Genomic DNA, 23,323 nt, shown 5'->3' on the forward strand with positions numbered 1-23,323 from the left:
GAGATGTTAAGGGAACTTTTTAGGTACTTCCGATGTAATCAAACTCCCTATATACCGTTGATTAAAAAAGGTGCTCAAAATTACCCTTCGAGTTACCTACCCAAGAATGGTTCTAAAATCACACCGAGTGGTTTAATTGAAAAAAAAAATTATTTTACCGATCATGTATAATGAAAAACCCATATCGGAAATATCGTTATTAATCAATAATCTCTTACTCGAGTTGATATTGACGCTATAAAAAAAAGTAATTTTTATCGTTTGAGTCTTTTTTAAACTTAAAATGGCAATGGATTTACATTTTCTGAAGTAGATACTTACATAGAAAACTTTTACCTTGAAACGAGAGTATTTTTTTTCTTCTTTTTTAATACCACCGAGTACATTTTCAAGTACCTATCGCATACTCTATATGAAGCTTTTCTTTTCAAAAAACGAATGCGGAAATTCAAACATCTCGTAGAATATTAATTTTTCCTTTCGTCGTCTCACCCTCCACCATTCTCCTTTCGATCAACATCAACACCTACGAATAAACGTATGAAAATAATACCTACCTAAAAGCACGGAATTCAATTGTGACGATGAGACCCATTGCGAAAATATATAGGTTAAGGAGAAATTAAAATGAAAAAGTAAGCCCGAGTTAACATTGTTTTTGACGACGACTGAACACCACACAAAGAAATTTTTTTCAATAAATTCGTACATGTCTGGAATAATAAAATGTGTACTCGTATATTCACGTTGTGCATTTTGCATTATTATGGTTATAGTGGGGCAAATGGTATAGTGAATTTCATTTTCATTAGGATTAGCTTCTCTATATAAGAGAGCTTCTGTATAATGTATACTTAATAAGCGTGGAGAATTTTTAAATACTAAACGAGAGTAGGTAGGTGTATTTTAACGAGCAACGTGCTTTTAAAGTTGCTAAAGTTTTGCTAATAATGTTGTAAAAATCCCGCAGATTATATGGTAAAATATGAGCGAAAGAAGTTGGCCATACGGTGCTTTTCCACCTGTGGGCTTATGGGTATTGCGGAAATAAGGTAGCTGGACCTACTACCTAATACTTGCCTATATTAAGTCCGGTGGTTTGGTATTTTTTATTTATTCTTTAAAATATTGATTTTTTTTTCATCGTGTTTGAATTTTATACAGTAAGATACTTGACGATTTCTTTGTTGCGTTAATTTTATGGAAATTATTCGAGCTTTTGAAAGTGTTTTGGAAGTTTTTCTCTTGGTTTTATATTTATTTATGTATCGAAGTGTTTTCATGCGAACAATTCCAACCAACATTTTAAAAAATCACGAACACTTTTTTTCAAATTAAAAAAAAAAAAAATGAAAATAAAATGGGGAAAAATAACGTATTTAACATGGGTAGGCATGTTTAGTAAAAATTCCTTTTAAAAAAATAGAAAATAAAAAATTTAAAAAAAAGATCAATTTTACTTAATTATTTTTTTGCACAATATTAATGCGGTCAGGTAGGTAATTACTAATTAGGTACTTATTGAAAATCAAATAATTCTGTTTCGCGTATTTTTGCCCCTTAATAGAAATACAGGTATGCAAATTATATTACATCATCTAATCCACATGTTTTCCACACTTCCGCTTTCGCAAGAATACTAATACCTGTGAATAGTCCAGTCATTTTGGCAAAATTTTTAGTCGAACCTCGAAAAAATTCGAGGAAAGCTGAATTTCACATTATTTATTCAGATTGGTCTCTAAAACAACCCATCAAAAGTTGCACCCCGCAACTTGCGGCTACAGCAACACCCACAAGAGGTCATTAACCTTTGCCAATACAGGTTTTTCGGCTGTATCGCCGAAATGAAGGGTCCGAGAGGAAAAATGTTCGAACGAAAATTGTTCTACGCTGAATTTCCTATCAGCATGACCAGTTCAGCTTTTCCCAAAATGGCAATTCCACACTTACTGAGGAGGAGGAGGAGGAGGAGGAGGGAGGGGGTAAAGTTGTCAATTTTATGAAAATTGTTTTAAAAAATGAAAATTGACAATTTAAATCTTGAACTCGATTCACCGTAGACTCGAAATTCTTTTGACCAAAAGTTACACACCGGAACTTGTCTGCTACCCCTGCAAGAGGTCATTAACCTTTGTCAATCTACGTTTTTCGGCTATATCGTCGAAATGAAGGGTTGGAGGGAAAAAAGTGACTGAACTAAAATTATTCTACTTACGTCAAATTTTCTGTAAGCATGACCAGTTCAGTTAAAATATATTTTTCGATTTTGGACGAATTTTTGAAAATCAAAGGGCCAAAAATGAAAAAAAAATCAAAATTTTACCAAATTGAGCTGTAAAGCTGAAATTAAGGATATACCCTATTTTTGATCTGCCAAATCGATTGGGAAGGATTTAAAACCGTTTCGAGCAGTTCTGGAGCCTCCAGCACATTTTTGAAACTTGAAATTCCCATAAAATTTCATCAAATGAAGTTGGAAAGCCGAAAGTTGATTCGGATAGATTTTGTAGCGTTTTTTAAAATCAGAAGTTTCTAAACATTTGCTGGAGGCTCCAAAAAACGGATTGAAACTGCCTGCGATCCACCTCAGAGTAATGTCAAAAATGGGGTGTCTTTGTTTGGTAACATTTTATGGAAATTTTGAGCATTGAAAAATCTGCTGGAGGCTCCCGTAATTTCCGAAAAGTTGCTGGAGGCTTCAAAACGACTTGAAATCTACCGGTAGTCGACTTCATAGCGTATTGAGATTAGTTTACAGAATGAATTTCAGCTTTCCAACTGCTTTTTCATGAAATTTCAACTTTCTAAAATCTGTTGGAGGCTCTAGGAATTTTCGAAAAGTCGCTGCGGGGCTTCAAAATTTCTTGAACTAACCTGTAGTCGACTTGATAGCGTATTGAAATCGGAGTACAGAGTAAATTTTGGATTTCCAACTCTGTTTGGTAAATTTTTATGAAAATTTCGAGCATTGAAATATCTGCTGGAGGCTCCAGTAATTTCCAAAAAGTCGCGGGAGGCTTCAAAACGACTTGAAATCTACTTTCAGTCGACTCCCTAGCGTATTAAAATTAGTTTACAGAGTAAATTTTGGTCTTCCAACAGCTTTTGATGAAATTTTTGGAAATTCAAAGGTTCAAAAATCTACTGGAGGCTCCAAGAATTTTCAAAAAGTTTATGGTGGCCACGAAATGACTCAAACCCATCAGCAGTCGACTTAATGACGTGTTTAAATTGGATTGCAGCGTGAATTTCCGATTTCCAACTTCATTTGATGAAATTTTATGGGAATTTCAAGTTTCAAAAATGTGCTGGAGGCTCCAGAACTGCTTAAAACGGTTTTAAATCCTTCCCAATCGATTTGGCAGATCAAAAATAGGGTATATCCCACATTTCAGCTTTATAGCTCAATTTGGTAAAATTTTGATTTTTTTTTCATTTTTGGCCCAAATTTGATTTTCAAAAATTCGCCCAAAATCGAAAAATATATTTTAACTGAACTGGTCATGCTTACAGGAAATTTGACGTAGAATAATTCCAGTTCAACCACTTTTTTCCTTCCAACTCTTCATTTCGACGATATTATAGCCGAAAAACGTAGATTGACAAAGGTTAATGACCTCTTGCAGGGGTAGCAGACAAGTTGCGGTGTGTAACTTTTGGTCAAAAGATTTTCGAGTCTACGGTGAATCAAGTTCACGTTTTAAATTGTCGATTTTCATTTTTTAAAACAATTTTCATAAAATTGACAACTTTACCCCCTCCTCAGTAAGTGTGGAATTGCCATTTTGGGAAAAGCTGGACTGGTCATGCTGATTGCTGATAGGAAATTTAGCGTAAAACAATTTTCGTTCGAACATTTTTCCTCTCGGACCCTTCATTTCGGCGATACAGCCGAAAAATCTGTATTGGCAAAGGTTAATGACCTCTTGCGGGGGTAGCCGAATTTTTTCGAGGTTCGATTAAAAATTTTACTAAAATGACTGGACTAAAATAGACTAAAAAAAAATCTTAAAATCATTGCAAATTACCAAAAAGTGATAAAATTTCAGTTTTGATAGAAACGCATTAAAACATGTTAAAATACACCCAAAAAGCATTATAATCAAAAGAATTGGGTAGGTATTTAAAATTCACAAAAACGGAAGAAAAAGTCTTAGAATAAAAAAAATGATAAAATTTAATTAAATTGAGTAACTAAGGCATGAAATATCGTTGGAAATTATTCAAAGCACAAGTAAACGCTTTAAAAACGCTGTAAGCAAATCACCAAAAAAAAAAAAAAAAAAAAAAATGAAAAAAGCAACAATAAAATTTGCCAAAAATACATAAAGAAACTGTAAAAAACACGCGTTACAATGATGCAAAACAGGCGCTTAAAAAAGCTACAAAATTACTGAAAATCACCAAAAAAGACTGAAATTTTAGTGAAATTTAACAAAACGTAGGTAACCTAAAACTCAAATTGTATAAAACATGGTTGAAATTACTCAAAAACATCAATAAAACTCCAAAATTGATGAAATTTTAATAAAAAACAAAATAAAAATTTTTCGTAAAATGAATTTATACTTAATATTTGTCTAAAAATTTCTTGCAATAAATGCTTTAAATTTCACAAAGGGAAGGGCCAAGAGGAAATGATTTATTTACCGAAAATTCGTTTGGAAAAGCGAAAAAATACTAAAATAGTAAGTACCTACTCGTACATGTGAATTGTGATGGTTGACAAATTGAAAAATGTTGATTTCCCTCATTTCTTTCTTTATTTATTTTTGACTGTTCGAAGTTCTAAAAATTTACCTACGTAGAATAAAAATTAAATTCAACTTCAACCTTTTATACTTACAAATTTTTCCTTTCATCTACTGTAGTTGCCCTTTATTCTTTTAAATTGCGAATTTTTTACTCCGGAATTCAGGTGATTAAATTTATTTTTGAAACACCCACCCGGATATTTTATTAAATTTTTTGAACGAAAGTCGAAACGTGAAAAGTATTTCCATCCGCGATCCCTTCCACTCGAATAGACACAGATGTGGAATCTATTTCGATGACATAAATGGTTACTCGTATAGGTAGGTCTGTGTTGTTAAAGCAGAAAATAAAATTCCACGAAGTTACCGAATTAGAAAAAGTTTGAAAATAATCTACATTAAATGATTCGAAAGTCGTATTTGCTCCATTGATTTGGAAATAAAGCTGCAGTTGGATGATAAAAAAGCTGAGGTGTTAGTTTATTCAACTTTGGCACCCATTGCCCCATGTTCCATTTAGAAATTGTACGTACCTATATCCTTATTCATAAATATTTGCGATGAGATTTTAGTTTGTTTAATGAGCAGACAGAAATCTTGAAAATCGGAGAATGATGCAGAATCATTACATCTAAATGAGAAACGTGTATTTCTGAAAAAATTCTGCATTCGTTAGGTATAGGAATTCTTCTTTGGAATGAGGAAAATGAAGCATTGGTAAAAGTATCGATATCGATCAATGTCGTTCATCATTAAAACAAAAAGTTATAACGCGAATCTCGGACGCATTAATAATCTTCATTTATTTTAACACTTGTAGGTACCTTCACCTTCTACATATACTCGTACCTTATACCATTACATTCGCTTTCAATGATTGTCTTACACTCTTCATGCCTCATTCTTATGCAGATATTCACCTGATATATTCAGTTCACCCTCCTATCATTTAAATTATTTCATTCTTCAACGTTCCCTTCTCGGTATGTGTTTTGAATAAAAAATCACGAATGTAGATTGAAGAGGGACTGCCAAATAACTAACTGCTACCATCGCTGGTACACTCATTCAGGTTCCAGTTCCAGGTTTAAAAATGGGTTTGTTTTATTATGCATACAGGTATACGATTATAACAGGTGTGATGACGTTCATTATACCACAGGTAGGTATTGTAATTCCCCTCTCGGCTCTTTCCTCGTAGGTAACGAAAAACTACGAGATAAAAATAGTCGGAGAACTTTATAATTCAATTTTTAAAACCGCCCAAACCATGAAATATTCATGCTTTCATTTCCTCGAGCTTTCCACCTGTTTTCCCAAACTTTCAGTAAAAAAAAAAACGTTACTAAAATTGGCAACACTGCGTTGATGAATACCTTTTTTTTTGTACAGGTACGCAGGTAAACAAGAAGTACCTGTTAATTAAAACGTAGTGAAAGAATACCTAACCCTCTCAATCTAAAAAAATAAAAACAAATCCGTTTTTTCTTTTCCTCCTTTCGCGTTAGTGTAATGTGCGTAATTGAATTGGTGGTTGGAGAAAAACAAACAATGAAAAAGTCGTATTAATATTTTTCTACTGTTTATGGCGTTGTCACGGAAACCATTGAAAGAATTTTGAAATTGCTGCTTTTTGTGATGTGTTTTATTTTGAAATCTCTCCGTCTCCGTTGCTGGTGCATTGATATTAAATCAGCTTTAACATGTAATCGTGAGCATTTCGAACACCGGAAATAGGAAAAGTTCCAAATGACATGGAACTGTGTACCTCCAGACACTTGTTACTGTCTGTTTTCATTCTCCAATTGGTAAGTGTTACGATGTGATTTTATTCCTTGTACTGATAAGCTCTCATCTCATTCATGTGCTGCTGTATTAATCGGGATGTTTTTAATTTTCAATTTAGATTATGGTCAGTGTGAGACAGACGTTCGATTTCTTGGGGTATATGTGGGCATCCGTTCTGATGAATTTTTTGTACACGCTAGTCATTATATTTGGAACTTTCGGAGTAGTTCAATCCAAAACGAAGTATACGATTACGGTGAGTATTGTGACTGAATGTAGAGTCCTATCAAGTTCTGAGTTTATTTGCTAATTGAATCGATTTCTGTTACAGTACACCGTTAGCAGCACATTTTGGATATTTTGGAACTTGTTCATTATGTGTGTTTATTTCGAAATACTCAATATGCAAAAGGTTTGTATGACCATCTCATATAACAACGTTCGCCTCGGATTCCTTTTTTACAAAATATATTACTGTTTAGATGAGAACCATCTTGAGTTTTGGAACCGATAGCAACAGTTGGTGGGAAACCAATGGTCCCGGATGTAAACCAGTATTTAATTCGAACCGTGAAGTAGACGAGTATCGTCCTGCTAAACCAGATCAGATAAAAGACTGCATCGTCGATTTTCACTACGTGGAAGCCATACAAGCTATCATTCATGTTATTTTAGCGGTATGTGTGGTATTTTTGGAAACCATTCTAAATTTATACCTACCTAAAATAAGAGTAAGGTATTTAACTCGATACGATTTTGTGTTTCAATAGCTTTGGGGTTGCGGAATCGGTGCGAAAGTTAGCCATGATTTTGTTACGCAAACTAGTTGTAAGTATATTGAATTCCTTTTTATCGATTGAATTACTTTTGAACAATGATCATTTCACGGTTTTCGTTTTCCAATAGCTAAATCCAATAATAAAAAACAAAATGGAGTTTTACCATTATACTCGATCGAGTACAGTCTACGTCGACCGGAAGAAATGTTCGACGATGACGACAGTAATCATAGTCACGACGGTACGAATACCTAGTTTTACCATTACGTAATTTTGTTCAGCAATTAATAAGCATTTTCATTAGATTCGGATAATCGTGGCACTGCCACCAGTGGGAGTCGTCCAATGACTCCTAGAAGAGTAAAAAGACGCAGTGTGAACTCTCGAGGCACCCTACCACCTCAATACCAGCAACGTCAAGAACAACAGCCACCCCCTTATATTCGCAGACCGACGTACGGTAGTACAAGATCATCTGCGAGATCGTCTGCCCGACGACATCGAGCATCTACTCATAATCCGGTATCCAGGTTCCTCGAACAACAGCAACAATTATCATTCCATCATCAAAGTACGTCTTCATCTTAAACATACCCTAATCGCCCAAAATCGAATTATTAGATAAATCTATATGTGTATTTTTCAGTGTTGAACGATTCGTCGACGTCGAACGATTCGTGTAGAGTGCCTCCGTTCACATCATCGCAGTCGCAACTCTTGTCGGCCGCTGAGTTACAAAATACAGCTGCCGAAATGGGTCATGTGAATCCTAATTTTGCCAGTAATACGTCTCTGGATAGGCCCCCTTCGGCTCGATCTAGTTACTCGAATTATCACGGAGTTCGAACGTTAGCTTTTAATAAACAAGCTACTCCGCAAGTTCCTTCTAATTCTTGCCGTAGAGGTACCAGATCAGCTTATTCGACGTTTTTCAACGATGGTCCACCAGCTTACGAGATCCAAGGCGTCGTTAATTCGGAAACAGTTATTTGAATTTCCAAGTCTTTCAATGATGTATACGATTAAGAGAGCTTATTGGCGCTGTGTTGTATAAGTTATCGTTAAATTTAATTTAAATTTCCATGTGATTGTTATACGTACGTATTGTTTAGTTATATACGTTCTGTCAATTGTGCACATACTGTGTGTGTTACTACTACAGATGCATTTAATGTTTCAGATCAAATTTCATATACTCTTGCACTTTTTTATTCTTTTAATTCATTTGTGTGTGTGTATTATGTTGTAGTATAGTAATCGTAGTGTTTATTATGGCATGGGATTTCTTTTTTTCTATGAAAATGCTATGATCTCATTTATTTTATACTATTTTGTACAGAACATTCCATTTTACCATCAGTATTCTCTTTACTACGTTGTGTTCTTTTTTTATACTCTTTGATCGATTACCTTTTGCGTTGTCTAACTGCAAAAATATCGTCTTTTCTGTATATTTTACTTCACTTGTGATCGAATATAATTTTTAAAAAAAATATTTTTCGTAACGATGATAATCACTAATTGTAATATTCAAACTTTGTCAAATTTTCCAGCATTTGTAATCATTATTATCTAATGTTTTGTTTCATCGTTAATTACCTGGTACATACATTGTTGGTGCTTTTGTACATTCTGTAATGTAATCATTTTTATACCTTTTTATTTTTCGAAATACTATAATATAATACATTTTTCGAGTTAGTTCAACTTTCTCTCTCTGACGTAATTATTCACAAACGTGTTGACTTTGCAAGGAAAATGTTTATTTGAAAAACATCACACACAACAACAAATCGCGATTTTGTTACATTTCACAAAAAATAATGTTAATAAGTTGTGAATATAACTGGACAATTGACATAAGTAATTTAATAACAATAATAAACTTATAGTGAACTCGTACGAAGAAAGGTTACGGCACGAAAACAAAAAAGAAAAGAAAAGAAGTAGTAATAAAGATGGAAGTAAATAATAAAATGCACAATGTACAAAATAATAAGCTTGCTTACACAACATGATACAAATAAACAGAAGCAAAAAGTTATCAAACTTGAGAATGAAAGAATAAAAGCGACGTGTTATAAAATCGACATAGAGTGAAACACGTTTCGCAGTATATCCATTGACTGCTATGTGATGTCTATATCCTTAAATACATCGCCTTTCCAGGCAACTGCGATAGCATAATGCTGAAGTAATTGAACCAGCAACTCTTGTTCGTCTAAAAATTCAATCGATTCGATACGTTGCCTTTCAGATATCGGAATAGACATGTAGATCTGCATCATGTCCCATACACGAGCTCCAGACCAACCAGTATTCAAGTATCTGTAAAAAAGATACCCGAAATTTGAGTAATTTCGAGGTAGATAGATGGTACGAAGGAGGGAGGGGGAGGGGTTAAGTACCTTTGCTTCTGAGTGTCGAGATTTTTACAAGCTTCTAAACCAGCCAATGTACACCCTCGTTCTCGTAAATTTTTAGCCATAACTTCTCCAAATCTATCGCTCATGTTAATCTGAAATTGAAAAAAGATACGAAATGAAAAAAATAATCACGATTAGATCATATGAAGTGAGGATTTAGTTGCTCACTTGTTCATAATTGGAGAATAGTGCTTCCGAAAATTTACTCGAGATCCATAAAAGCAAACGTTGACTATGCATCGATTCGTTATAAACGAGCACACATTCTGAGATAAATAACGTCGGTAGATTATAATCGATACCACTTTGAAGTAACTTATACTCGAGGTCGTTGATATTTCTCAAATCAACACCGATGATATGGTAATTATACGAATGTAAATCGGTTCCGCTGAAGCTGATTTCACCATCTGGAAATTAAACGACAATTAAATATGTATAAAAAATGAAAAAATCAACTATTATTTGCAACACTCATTACCTACCTTTGGAATGTAACGAATCTAATAATACTTTATTACGTTTGATGCTGAAACATTTCTTGGCTGTAACAGCTGGAAAATCGACATCGATTATGCTAGCAAGGCTGATGTTGTTGTCCTTAAATCTCCAATACATAGTATCAAATCCACATCCCAAATTAACAATCTGCGATTTCGTACCCACTCTCTGAAAAAATACCAACACAATTAAACGAAAATTGCAAATTTGAAGAAAGATAGATCGATAAAATATACGATTCCAGTTACCTGCAGAAACGATTTGATTACGGAATTCATGCCAGAGTAACGAGCAAAATAACCTCTATTGATTTCCGGCGCTTTCCTCTCATAATGCCGGACGAAAAAATGGATATACTTGTCAGTCCAGTAATTTAAATCCACCGCACATCTTTTACATTCACTGGCATCGTCGTTAGTTGCTTGAACAGCTTCCATAGAATCCATGTTCGAGTCAATATTGTAACTGGGATTAGTTACACTCTGAAAGCGACTATCAAATACTCCACAAACACCAGATAAAATTACACATTATGTAAAGACGCGATAAGAAATTTTTGAAGGCGTGAGAACACAAAGTAAGTAGTTTTTCGAAAGCAATAAATTCAAGGTGTAAGGTAGAATAAATATTGATATTTTTATTCGAAATCGAAATTGCGAATTATCAGCTGTTCTAGAAAATTCAGTGTTGATGTTTTCGCTGAACACTTGGGAAAAACTGCGTGTAAAATTTGATTGATTTTTTGAAGTTTTGAAAATTCAAAGGTTATATAAAATAGAAATAAATTCCATCTCTATCTTAAGATTTCAAAAAAATTCAAATTTATGAAATATTGGCATCGAAATTGAATTTTTGACCCAAATTTTTCGACGATGAAGAGAAAATTTTCGTGCTTGGAAAATCAAAATTTCAAGTGAGCAAACCTTGATAAATATTTTGACCAAGTTTCCAACATGAAATTTCAGATTATGTAGTTCAAAAAGATTTCACCAGGAGCGCAAATAAAATAACCCAGAAAAAAATTACCTGGCTAAGAGCAAAACCTTCGAGTCATCGGAAGTTTGAGATAACAATTTTTTCATAACTATAGACAGTCTAGGGGAAGACGAAAATCTTCAACGGGAGAAAATTCAAATACCGTCCTCCAATGTGTAGCTCGCTTGAACTAATCCGACAGAGCGCGTCAGATCGAAATGGGTGCTAAGAAAACGTAAACATGCGAGTAAAACAGCCGTAGACGCATAGGATAAATGCGTTTTCTCCCACTTTTCATGAAAATGAAGTGGTTTGGAAAAATTTTTTTTGGACTTGAACTAAAGAAGATGAAATTTCCTATCGATTGGTATAAATTTTTTTCAATTTCACACGAAAATGGTGATTTTTAATATTCATTTTTATGAACAAATTTTTATGCATGTCAATTTTGAATTAAAATTACGCGAAATTTTCATCAACTACATCGTATTTTAATAAACCAAAATTTGCAGAATTTTATCCTCTTCAAAATGAGTTTTCATTCAAAACGCTAGCACTAACAGTTCGAAACTTATTGAAGCTCAAAGTCGTAAAAAATTGTTGCGCGCGGTAAAAATTCAACTTCAATTAAACTGCTATTTTTTTTATAGCGCTTTGGATAATAAACAAATTTTGAAGAGGATAAAATTCTGCACGTTTTGAGTTTGGCTTATTAAAATACCTATGTGTTTTCTGAAAAATGAAAATTAAAGTGAAAATTTCGCATAGGTAATTCTAATTCTAATTCAGAGTTGACAATTGTATATTTGTATAATTTGTTCATAAAAAATAATATAATGTTAAAATTAAAAATCACAATTTTTGTACAAAATTGACTATTGAGAAAAAATATGTATGTCAATAATCAATATTACCAATCAGGCAATCAATAGGAAATTTAATTTTTTTTAGTTCATGTCCAAACAAATGAGGGAAAAATGGGAAAGTGCATTTATCATACAATTCTATGGCTGTATTCATATTTCATATTCATACCTACACCTACGAAAAATTTTTTTTACTCACAAAAAAAAAGAAAAGTCAGCAAAGCTCCAAAAAAATTTACATCTTGTCATTTACTATCGAATTGTAATTTTTTCCGTTGGAAAAAATGATTGATGATTCTAGGACAATTTCAATTCAAGATTTTTTTTTCAACATTTTTTTATTGAGTTGATGAACTTTTTGATTTTTTTATTTTAAAAGTTTTTTAGGAGAATTTTTTCTTGAAATTTTATTTATTTTACATACCTAAATATTATGAGCCATGATGCCATGAATGATGAAATTGAAATCGGAAAATTGAAACATCGGAGCTAGCATTCGGAGGTAAGTATTTTCATTATATAAAAAAACTTACGTCCGAATGCTAGCTCCGATGTTTTTTTTACAATATTATAGAAATATAACAATAAATAAAATAAAAATATAGGTAATTTGTTTGATCAAATTATTATTTTTCAAATTTTCATTTCTGTTGTAAAGTAAATGAATTAAAAATTTAAATGAAAATAAAAATTAAAAAATGCAAAAACTATGAGAAATTGTTATTTTTATTTCAAGTATTAGGTATAGGTAGGTAGGTACATATTTAATCATGTACTCGTACTGAAATATCACTAGGAAAAAAAGGTAAGAAATGAGAAACTGAATTTATTTATTTCTCTATTACGATGAAAAAAATCAAAAAAATATAAAATAATAATTTGATCAATCATTTTACACTTATTATTATTTATTCTTACGAGCATATATTTCTATATTGCTATATTGTAAAAATAATTACCTCTGATGTTTCAATTTTCCGATTTCATGGCTCATATTTATGTAAAAGGAATTTAAAAAACATTAAAAATCATTTATTTCAAAAAAAAATTGTCCTAAAAAATTTTTTAGCATAAAAAAATGAAAAAATTGATCGTGTACAATGTGTGTTTCATATAAAACTCCCTATAATGTTGCGAGAGAGTAGCCCTCATTTCGCCGCGAGCGCTCTCTATAAGGCGGCGACGTCGTTACTGACGTTTCTGAAAGTGCTAGATTTTCGTCTTCCTCTACACTGTCTATATTCATAACATTCAAAACAAAATTTTTTCAGAAAATTTGCTGAAAATTTGCAAACTTTGCAGAAGTTGTACTTCAAATTGATCAATTCGTGAATGTTTGATCTAAAAAGTTCTGATTTATTCATCATTTTATTGCTCGATCGAGATCCATGCAACGTGCAGAGCGCTGATAATGAGTGATAAATAAACGCGGGATTTTTTCAGTCTTGTTCCTTTTTTCACAAAAGTCTTGAGTGCATCGCGATTTTACGTTTGTAATTATTAAAAATGGGTTCAGCTTCGAAATCAGAATGTTTTAAAGTTATTGAAGAACAGATTAAGGATAACAATGTCGTAAGTATCTTGCATTTAATATCACATACTCTCAATAACTTTCAAATTTCCAGTGCACAGATATCAGCTGACCCTCTGTTGTTGAATTCAGTTTAAAATATTCATCTGTTTTTTTGTTTGAACCAGGTCACTTTCAAATGGCTCAGTCGAAAATTGGAGATTCACAATTCAGTGGCGAAAGAGTAAGTTGAACACTATGAATTCAATTCTATTTCAACGAAGTACCCAATTCTGACTTAGTTTGTAAATTTCAGATTACTACAAGAATATCTCGACGAGTCCGAAGACAAGAGCAAGTATATTGTTACGCTGGTAGTATACGGGAAGAAAGAACAAGGAGATCTTTTATTATCGTTGATCAAAGAGAATGAATTCCCTGCTTTTCAAAACACCATCAGTATTATTGACAAACATGTATACAGCATACAGCCTGCTGAATCGACATTCGATCCTGAAATGATTTATAATATTGATAAAGCTACTTATGAATTGAAGCAGCTGTAAGTTATCTTTTCAGAATCTGTTATTTCCCTTATTCGATTCTTGATTGGTATAATTCTATTTCAGGAGCTTGTCATCGATTAAGTATAATAAAGAAATAATTCGTAAAAGTACAACGGTTCAGTCGACTCCTGTAGCTAAACCAGAGGTAATTTCGTTTAGAATATATTTTACGACCACTGAATCGTGAACTGTTCAATATAACCAATATGTTTATAGACTTCGTCAATCAGTACAGCGAAGAGCACTCCGGCGGTGAAAGAAAAATTAGAAGTGAAGAAAGAAAGTCCTAAACAACAGAGTCCCAAAAAAGAAAGCCCTCCGAGTAAACCAAACAAAGAAGTGAAGAGTAAACCAGAAACGAAAAAAGTAAATTATTCTTCGTCACTTTATACGTTTTCCAATCTCGTTCGTATCGCTGATTTTTCAACATAATTTACTCATTGCAGTCTATCGTGAAACCAGTCGCCAACAGTAAAGGAAGTATTTCATCCTTTTTCCAAAAACAAGCCGCTAACAAGACAAATTCTACTCCTAAAAGCGATTCATCTACAAAGCAAGAATCACCAGTTCTCAATGATTCGAGTAGTAAAAATAACGATTCCAGTGATCAAGAAAAGACTGAGAAACAAGCCCCCGAAACGAAAAATAAAAAAGATGAGCCCGTTTCTAAAACGTCTAAAGACAAAAGTCCTAAAACAAATGGAGTTTCGAAAACTATGGAAACGGAAAGCTTAGCTAAGAAAATTGAACAGAAAGCTAATTCGTCGAAGAAAACTCAGGTATTTTTCTTTGAAAAGAATTTTGCTCCCCGTTCTAAACTTTGAGTAGAATTTTACGTGAAATTAATTTTGCAGAATAAATCGAAGCCGAAGAAGTCAAATTCTAAAAAAGGTCCGAAGCAGAAAAAAATGAAACGAATTATTCTGCAGAGTGATTCGTCGAGTGATGGCGAAGGCAGTGATAACGGTACGTTTGCATCTTACTAAAAATATGGTTTGAAATGATTTATTTATAATTTTTATTATTATTCTTGAAGATGCACATATGTCAGAACCAGAACCAGAAGAAGAACCAGAACCGGTGATACTATCACCTGTAAAAGAGCCCCCAGCTGTGATTGTTTCTCATGGTAAAAAACGTAAACGTAAAGTCATCGATAAAACGGTGCTAGATGAAGAAGGATATATGCGTAAGTCATTTCAAAATGTTATAACAAATATTACAATGTTTTATGCATTTTTGCAAAATTTCGCTCAATTTTTGATCGTTTTTATGACGAACTACTCGACTAACGAAGTGAAATTTCACAGGTACCACTAAAGAAGTCGTATACGAAAGCTGCAGCAGCGATGAGAATGACGAAGGAGGTACTAATAATGAAAATATCGATACTAACAAACGTTTGAAAACCGAAGAAAAACCCGCCGAAGTTAAAACGAAGACGAGTAACGAAGAAGTTGCGAAAACTCAGAGTCAAAAAACCAAGCAAGCTTCGATAATGAATTTTTTCAAAAAACCATCTAAAACTTGATGATTTTAATGATGTTTTTGATTTTTGGATCATATCCATGTGATTATTTATTAGAAAGTTTTTATTGTGAAATACTTGAAGTAATATTATCGTTTCTTTATACTATTGCGTCATAAATTATTCCTTTTCATTTTATAACTTTTTCATTTTTTTTAATCCCTGAGTCACTTATTGAGAAATCAAGACGTATTCAATGTATCGATCTGATGTTCCTAATCTTGCACTACAATGAGACCCGCCTTAAACCTTGACAAAAGTGCATAAGCGGATATAAATTTTAAAATTCTTTCACTAAAAATTCAGATATGCAACCTCAATAGAAGGTTATTCGTCATCTTGACGATATTTATTACGTACGTCTGGAGATATACACCTGAATGACTTCACATCTACCATCAAAAATGCCTCTCATTACATTATCTTATGATCTAGCATTATAGAATTTTCGGTGTATAATTGTTTTATTTACTCTTCAGTGTAACATATTGGTCTCATTCTTACAATATATTATATGCTAAAATAATGAAAGGAACTGCGGGTACTTGGTGTGTGTGGAGTGTTAAAACAATGAAACAAACTAAAGGAATCGATGTCGGTATTTTAAAAAATCTGGTTTACAGAATTAATTATTTACTAAGGACAGGTTGTTACGCAATAGTAAACGATAATGCTGCTAGAATCGCTCCAAGGCGTACGCTGCGAAAAGGGTAATTGTTATATTTTTATCCGCCTTCCCCTTAGGATCATACGCAAAAAAAAATGAGCTGGAAAAATTTTCCTAAAATGATCTACGAGTATTTTTTTTTCTTACTGTATAATAAATAAAACACTTGGAGACGTTTAGCAACAGGTGTTGTGACTTCGTTTAGTTTTAGAGATCTAGTTCGACAATTATTATATAATTATAATAATATATACGAATTCGATAGGTGTCTGAATATTCGAACGGTTATAAATCAAACTTAATTCAATTAGGATCGTTGATACCACTATTTGCGACGGTTGAAAATTTCGATCGAAACGAAACACGATTTAAAAAATATGGCTTCGGAGTTCGCCGTTCGGATGCAGTCTAAATCTATCGTTCGTTTGTCGGAAATCGGACTAAAAGATGGATCTGCGTTACGTAATCTCTCGTTTAGTGATTTAATTGATGATTTCGTAATTGATACGAGACGGAATTTTTTTATTGAAGAATCTATAATCGTTAAAAAATACTCGAACCTTAATTGTAACGACAGCACGATAATTAGGTTAAACATCACAAATAAGTGCATTTTTTGTTCGTCAGCTCATCCGAGAGTAATCCAACTGTATAGATAATGAATTGTGAGACGATTAAATGACACATTAAATAGTAGAAAGTTTTTTTCTTCTTTTTTCAGCGTAATCCTCTCAGCAATGAAGGTTGAATACGCGCATCAATAGTTCGGCATCGATGATTTTTCAGCATTATATAGGTACGATTTTAACACGAACGGTGCGACGATGATAGGTATTGTTCTCACGAATGCAATCATCAGTCGTAGGTATTCGTAGCTTATACGTAATTGATATTTAAATAATCAGAGCAATCAGAGCCAAATGAATTGAACTCGTCCAAAAATTTTAGTTATGCTTCGTGATGACATAATATAAGCCATTGAAAGCATTGTAAATTAAGCCGAACGTAAATCTTACTCGTATAGAAAGTACCGATTAATATTATATTGAAATATTATACCCTGTGTGCGCGGTGCGACTTATACATGTTAACTTGTCTGATCTACTTATTTGTATTTAAATTCCGTACCGATAACTTATTATGAGGAACATATTATGTTTACATGAAGGCGTATATGCAATACCAAATTTACACTTCCTTTATTATGTAGGTACACAACACAACACACACGAACCGAACTGAACCGCACAAAGCGGCGAGCATTTTCGTTTCGCCTTCCATGTTTGCGCAAGAATAATAAAAAGCGCATTAAAATTGCAATTAAAAGAAAACTGGACTCGGAATAATTATATTAAGATGCATAAAACAGATATGGAACAGCGTGAGATGTTAAACGGTTTTACTGTATCAATACACAATAAAATATAGGACATCATCGCGTGTATAGAATTTTATACACTTATATGTTGTGTACAACCTGTACTTTACCTAGGCAGATCTACATGCATAGGTATTGGTACTTGGTAGTACATATAAGACATATAACTGTGTAGATTTTGTACAATCGACCAACCGATGCTAAGCTGAGCTTCATCGTCGTGCTCCACCACGTATATGGATCCAAAGTATTTCAACCTACACGTACCAAGTTTAATATCTTTACTAAAAAATTCCTGTTTTCTATGCATCCAGTCGTGTTTCAAGTTGCGTAAAATTTAATTAAAATTTACAGATGTACTTGTGCATATAGTTCAGTATAGAAATGAACGAAGGAATAGAGTTCATTTTTCACATTTCTTCGAAAGTTGTTTGATAGGGTGTCTTTCAGTTTATAAGTTGCGGCCTGTGGGCCCTACATGACCTATCTAAAGTAAGATGTCATTGCCATTTCTCCAGCCTTATGGCTCATATCACATCCAAAGTTTGGCTCTTTTTCTTTGACGGTTTGCAAACATTTTTAAAAAGTTGATTAGATAGATTTCAGATGATTTCTTCAACCAAAAATACACCTACCCTAGCTTTCTCTCTATCTATACTGACACTAATGACGTGATGCGATGCATTAGGCAAAAATTAGATTTTGAATTCGCTGTAATTAGGTAGGTACTCGTAGCAGTGAATGATTAAAATGCGAAACAAAAAAAGTATGAATATCTAGTAATTAAATACCTCTAGATATTTGAGCTTTTAATCTAATTACATACCTATACCTAAGTATATAGGTAATAATATTTGTAAAAAAAAAGACAAAAAAATGAAGTAGGTATCTACTATCTACTAGAGAGTGATATAATAACTGTTAATTTATTTAGAATAAGTTCAATAATATTTATTTTAATATGATTTACTTACTTTAAAATATTTTCAATTTGAATTAAATTGATGTACTTAAATTGTATTCAACACAACTTAATTTACTTAGGGTCATTCCATGTCAACTCAACAAAAAAATAGCGATTTTGAAAGCCATGTCTTTCGATTTCGCTCAACTTTTTTTTACAATATACACTCACCCAGTAAGTAAGAACATTGCAATTAGTTTGGTCCCAGCCCCCTCAGGGGGCGGATGGGGGGGGGGGGCTTCCATTATTTTCACATTGTCTCGAGGTACTCAACTTCAGCAGCCCATTCCTACAAAACTATGATACTTTGATCAAAACTGATTTCACAGTTCGAAAGAGCATTGCATTCAAAACTTTTTAGCATTTTGAAATTTTCAAAAGTTGAAAGTTGAACTTTCAAATTGAAAGTTCAAATTTCAAAATAGCGTCATAAGTGGGAGCTACCATTAAAATTTTGAAAAAATTTCCGTAGATGTACCTTTTAATGCGTTTTCGAAATATTCAAGTTTCGAGATGGGATCTCTCAATGGAGAGGGAGCACCCCCACCCCCAATTTTGGGTAAAACTTTCGGAAGAAAATCTGGGGCATGTGACATATCGAATTGTATGTTTTTGGTGACGCTGAACACGAATATAACATCAGATTTTTGATAGGACCCCATTCACGGCCCCCAGCACCTCCCCAAAGGGGGTAAAAGTTCAAAAAAGTGTTTTGTTCGTGCGTCACATGGAATAGTATGTTTTTGGTGACGCTGAACACGAATATGACGTCAGATTTTTAATTGGACCCATCCACGGCCCCCAGCACCTCCCCAAAGGGAGTAACCCCCAAAAAAATGGTTACATTCGTGTGACACATGAAATAGTATGTTTTCGATATCGCTGAACGCGAATATAGCCATAGTTTTTTAAATCGATCTCACCCATGGCCCCCAGAACCTCCCCCAATAGGTAAAAGTCTAAAAAAATTGTTGGAGGCCGTGGATGGGGTCCAATCAGAAATCTGACGGCATATTCGTGTTCAGCGTCACCAAAAACATACAATTCGATATGTCACATGCCCCAGATTTTCTTTCGAAAGTTTCACCCAAAATTGGGGGTGGGGGTGCTCCCCTCCATTAAGAGATCCCATCTCGAAACTTGAATATTTCGAAAAAGCAGCAAAAGGTAGAAAGGTACATCTGTGGAAATTTTTTCAAAATTTTAAATTTTGAAATTTGATCTTTCAAAACATTTAACTTTTGATATTTTCAAAATGCTTAAAAAGTTCTGAATGCAATGCCCTTTCAAACTGCGAAATCAGTTTTGATTAAAGTACATATCATAGTTTTGGAGGAATGGGCTGCTGAAGTTGAGTACCTCGAGACAATGTGAAAATAATGGAAGCCCCCCCCCCACCCGCCCCTCAAGGGGGCTGGGATCAAACTAATTGCGGGGTTCTTACTTACTGGGTGGTTACATATTATAAAAAAAATTTGAGCGAAATCGAAAGACATGACTCAAAAAAGTTGGTTGAGTTGACATGGAATGACCCCTTAGTATGTAGATTAATTATTTTATTTTCATAATTTTCAGTATATCGAAAAAAATTATTTTTGTTTATCCAATTTATTCTTTTAATTAATCATTTTTATTTCAATTAAGTATTTGCGGTCATAAATTGATTCATCATTTTCTTTTAATTCAATTAAAATTATTTCATACAAATTTAATTTTAAATTTCTAATCATTTGAAGTTCATCACCCTACCTATCATTTTAATTTTGATTTAATTCGTTTTTAATTATTTTAAACAAATACTTAATTTAATTTCAGATTAATTCATTTTCATGGGGATATTTTTCATTAATGCTAATCCAAATTAAATTTATTTTATTGTGAATTGATTCAATTTATTGCATTTTGAAAAATTTATAATTCGTTATCGTTATTTGTTATTCTAAATTGACTTCATTGATCGGAGTTGGAAAAACCATTTTTTCTCGTTTTTCACGCTTCTTATAATTCGTTTCTTGTTTCAATTTTCAGTTTTCGTTTTCGTTTTCGTAGACCTCATTTTTTGATTTATTTAGAGTTATTTCAATGTACCTAATTGAATTTTATTCAGTTCAGTGTAAAATTCAGTATAAAACATTTCAATTCACCTGCATGATTTGATTTATTTCAAACGATTTCAATTTCATTCAAAATAGACGTGTAATCAATTTTTTTATTTATTCAACTTACTTCTAAATTCTAATTATAATCTTTATTCGCCTGAGTAGCATTTTAAATTTATATTCATTCAATTTTTAAATAATATATGTAGGTAGTATTCTAATTTATTTCCAATTATTTTATTTTTTGTCAAATAGGTACCTAGGTTTTATTGATTATAATTCATTTTTGATTTATTTCGACTTTATTTCTGTCATTTATATTTCAATTTAAAATAATTTAGAAAATTTTTGATTACATAATTTACTTACCTACTACATATATTTATTAATTATGTTATTTTAATCTAATTATTTTTAAAAATGTTATATCAATGCAAATCAGTTTATTGAATAAGTGAATACCTATTAAAACTATTAATTAGCATTTTCACAATACATACATCGTGGTTTGGTAAGCACTTTAAAAAATTTAATTTACTTTGTTTATCCTTTCAATTTTTAATAATTAAATAATTTCAATCTTTAAATTATTTTATCTATTTCCATTCTTATTCCTTATTTTCATTTTTTTTTCAATTTTAGGTACTAATTAATTCAATTTTTGTTTAATAATTTACTCAAGTTTTCAATTCTCAAGTAAAAATAAGTTCCTTAAAAAAAATCGCCAAATATTTTTGAAAAAATGAGCCGAAAAATTGCCAATTTTCAAAATTTTCGGTCACAGTTATTTTTTGATTGTTTTTAGAAGGAATTTTAAACAGCAAACCGCAACCTTCGAAATTGTTCTTTTTTATGAAAAAATAAATTCATGTATTAGCATATTTACCACAACCATTCACCTATTTTGTCGATTAATTTTTCGCAAGGCAACTGCATAATTCCGCTATAGAATATCACGAAAAATTTTCAACTTTGATTACCTATTAGTTGGTAAAAAGGAACGTTGATTGCCAGTTTGAACACCGCACCGTCAGCATAATTTGCAATTTCGATTCACATACTCGTATGTTCTATGATGCATACAGGAACTGACTCGAACTATTCGAACCACAGATGACGAAGGTCAATGGAAAACCGTTCTCTTTACTTTATAAATGGGAGTTCACTTCACTTTCAGTCTTACGTACATATGATGATCGCTTGAGCCCATACTTTGTTATTAGAGGGCGATATGTATGGCAATTATCGCATGCATTATTATACAGGCCATATCGTACCTATGTATCGGCAATGTTTGTGGCATAAATTGAAGGTCGATTGAATTTGTGATTTCAATTTTTCATATCCGCTTTTTTTTCAATCGTGATTTATTAATAATTTCGATTGTTGTATTTAGGTGTTCGAAGCGCGATAAGGTGATACGAGTACTTGAAAACAAAAAAACATAACAGGAGTAGGTACTCGTCGTAGGTACATTCGTCATGTATATTCAAGTTCATCTTTGTCGTTGTCGTAGAAAATTACACTGATAGATTGGTATCTCTGTTGCAATGTAGTGATAGTGAATGTTCGAGTAGCTATATAGGTAGAGGTAGAGGTACCTGGAACATAGATACATATAATGCATTTTATAAACGAGCTGTTTGTATTATGAATTATGATCGCCTGCGATGTTTGTTTCAATTTGTTTATTCTTTCATTATCATGTCAAAATAGGTCGTGCATTCAATGATAATATCTACGAATGCATTTAACAGCCTGACGAAGCAGTTTAGTTCGCAAAACTGCATGAAACCTGAATTTAATAACTTTGGATAGAAGCAAGAAACCAGGAGAAAGGGTCAATGTTAGATTTAACGTAGGTTTTTGTTTGAAATTTACGTTATAGATACAGTTTCCAAGTCAGCTGCTTGTTCTTCTAAAAATTTCTGAGAAAATGAAATTCAAAAATGATCCATCCTTGTTATATTATTATTTTTAATCTATTACCTAGTAAAGAATCAGTTGAATGCCCTAAAATAAGATTCTTTATTTTCTCACTTCCAAAACTGTTAATAAGATTACCCACCTACTTTCGTGCAGTTTTCAAGATGTAAAGTTGAATCTAACCGAACTCATAGCTGCAGGAATAATAACTCATTTGTAATTGCGAATAAGTTACACCTCGTTTTATGGTACTAATTCCTCTTAACGAAGACAAAAAAGGATGACTGGAATTGGATAAAAGAAAAAAACATGTCGCATAATTAGTCTACGTTGTAAGTATGGCGTACTATAAGAAGAAAAATAAAACGTTTAAATTGTAACGAGCGCACGACGCGACACACGTTTTTTTTCAACGAATTAAGTATTTTTTATTCTTGAGTAATCCACACGTTGAAGTTGAACTGAGAATGATTAAAACAACACGAGAAGTAGACTACGACTACGAGTATATCTGTGTACTCTGTCTTGTGTTTATGTTTATATGGTCAAGAATACCGTAATATGGAAAAATTCACTCAGGTATGCAAGTATAT

General features: G+C 32.6%; 3 protein-coding genes across 3 annotated transcripts; 2 read left to right on the plus strand and 1 right to left on the minus strand.

Annotated features, from left to right (window-relative positions):
* Positions 1–6,160: 6,160 nt before the first annotated feature.
* On the plus strand, positions 6,161–8,794 carry NKAIN (Sodium/potassium-transporting ATPase subunit beta-1-interacting protein). Its single transcript, XM_065360505.1, has 8 exons — positions 6,161–6,565; positions 6,664–6,801; positions 6,877–6,957; positions 7,028–7,222; positions 7,316–7,373; positions 7,452–7,565; positions 7,629–7,895; positions 7,971–8,794. Exons 1-8 carry the CDS (start codon positions 6,512–6,514, stop codon positions 8,315–8,317), a joined length of 1,254 nt encoding a protein of 417 aa, XP_065216577.1. The 5' UTR covers positions 6,161–6,511; the 3' UTR covers positions 8,318–8,794.
* Positions 8,795–9,065: 271 nt separating this feature from the next.
* On the minus strand, positions 9,066–10,916 carry LOC135842848 (leucine carboxyl methyltransferase 1). The gene is made up of 5 exons (XM_065360507.1): positions 10,500–10,916; positions 10,236–10,419; positions 9,919–10,160; positions 9,733–9,842; positions 9,066–9,652 (listed from the first exon to the last, which is right to left on the minus strand). Exons 1-5 carry the CDS (start codon positions 10,695–10,697, stop codon positions 9,454–9,456), a joined length of 933 nt encoding a protein of 310 aa, XP_065216579.1. The 5' UTR covers positions 10,698–10,916; the 3' UTR covers positions 9,066–9,453.
* Positions 10,917–13,301: 2,385 nt separating this feature from the next.
* On the plus strand, positions 13,302–15,804 carry LOC135843196 (DNA polymerase delta subunit 3-like). The gene is made up of 9 exons (XM_065360985.1): positions 13,302–13,664; positions 13,791–13,846; positions 13,919–14,164; positions 14,232–14,313; positions 14,385–14,534; positions 14,615–14,947; positions 15,023–15,134; positions 15,205–15,357; positions 15,479–15,804. The coding sequence occupies exons 1-9, from the start codon at positions 13,599–13,601 to the stop codon at positions 15,697–15,699; spliced, it is 1,419 nt and encodes a 472-aa protein (XP_065217057.1). The 5' UTR covers positions 13,302–13,598; the 3' UTR covers positions 15,700–15,804.
* Positions 15,805–23,323: the final 7,519 nt, after the last annotated feature.

Source organism: Planococcus citri, chromosome 4 (genome assembly GCF_950023065.1).
Source record: "Planococcus citri chromosome 4, ihPlaCitr1.1, whole genome shotgun sequence".
NCBI lineage: Eukaryota > Metazoa > Arthropoda > Insecta > Hemiptera > Pseudococcidae > Planococcus > Planococcus citri.

Excerpts from the sequence above, each read along its gene's own strand:
- LOC135843196 (XM_065360985.1), top strand. The coding sequence starts at position 13,599 with ATGGGTTCAGCTTCGAAATCAGAATGTTTTAAAGTTATTGAAGAACAG. Across the intron at positions 14,535-14,614 it reads GTAAACCAGAAACGAAAAAA|TCTATCGTGAAACCAGTCGC; the intron begins GTAAATTATTCT and ends TACTCATTGCAG. Across the intron at positions 15,358-15,478 it reads AGATGAAGAAGGATATATGC|GTACCACTAAAGAAGTCGTA; the intron begins GTAAGTCATTTC and ends GAAATTTCACAG.
- LOC135842848 (XM_065360507.1), bottom strand. The coding sequence starts at position 10,697 with ATGGATTCTATGGAAGCTGTTCAAGCAACTAACGACGATGCCAGTGAA. Across the intron at positions 10,420-10,499 it reads TAATCAAATCGTTTCTGCAG|AGAGTGGGTACGAAATCGCA; the intron begins GTAACTGGAATC and ends GTATTTTTTCAG. Across the intron at positions 9,653-9,732 it reads CTCGACACTCAGAAGCAAAG|ATACTTGAATACTGGTTGGT; the intron begins GTACTTAACCCC and ends TCTTTTTTACAG.
- NKAIN (XM_065360505.1), top strand. The coding sequence starts at position 6,512 with ATGGAACTGTGTACCTCCAGACACTTGTTACTGTCTGTTTTCATTCTC. Across the intron at positions 6,802-6,876 it reads AAACGAAGTATACGATTACG|TACACCGTTAGCAGCACATT; the intron begins GTGAGTATTGTG and ends TTTCTGTTACAG. Across the intron at positions 7,223-7,315 it reads TCATTCATGTTATTTTAGCG|CTTTGGGGTTGCGGAATCGG; the intron begins GTATGTGTGGTA and ends GTGTTTCAATAG.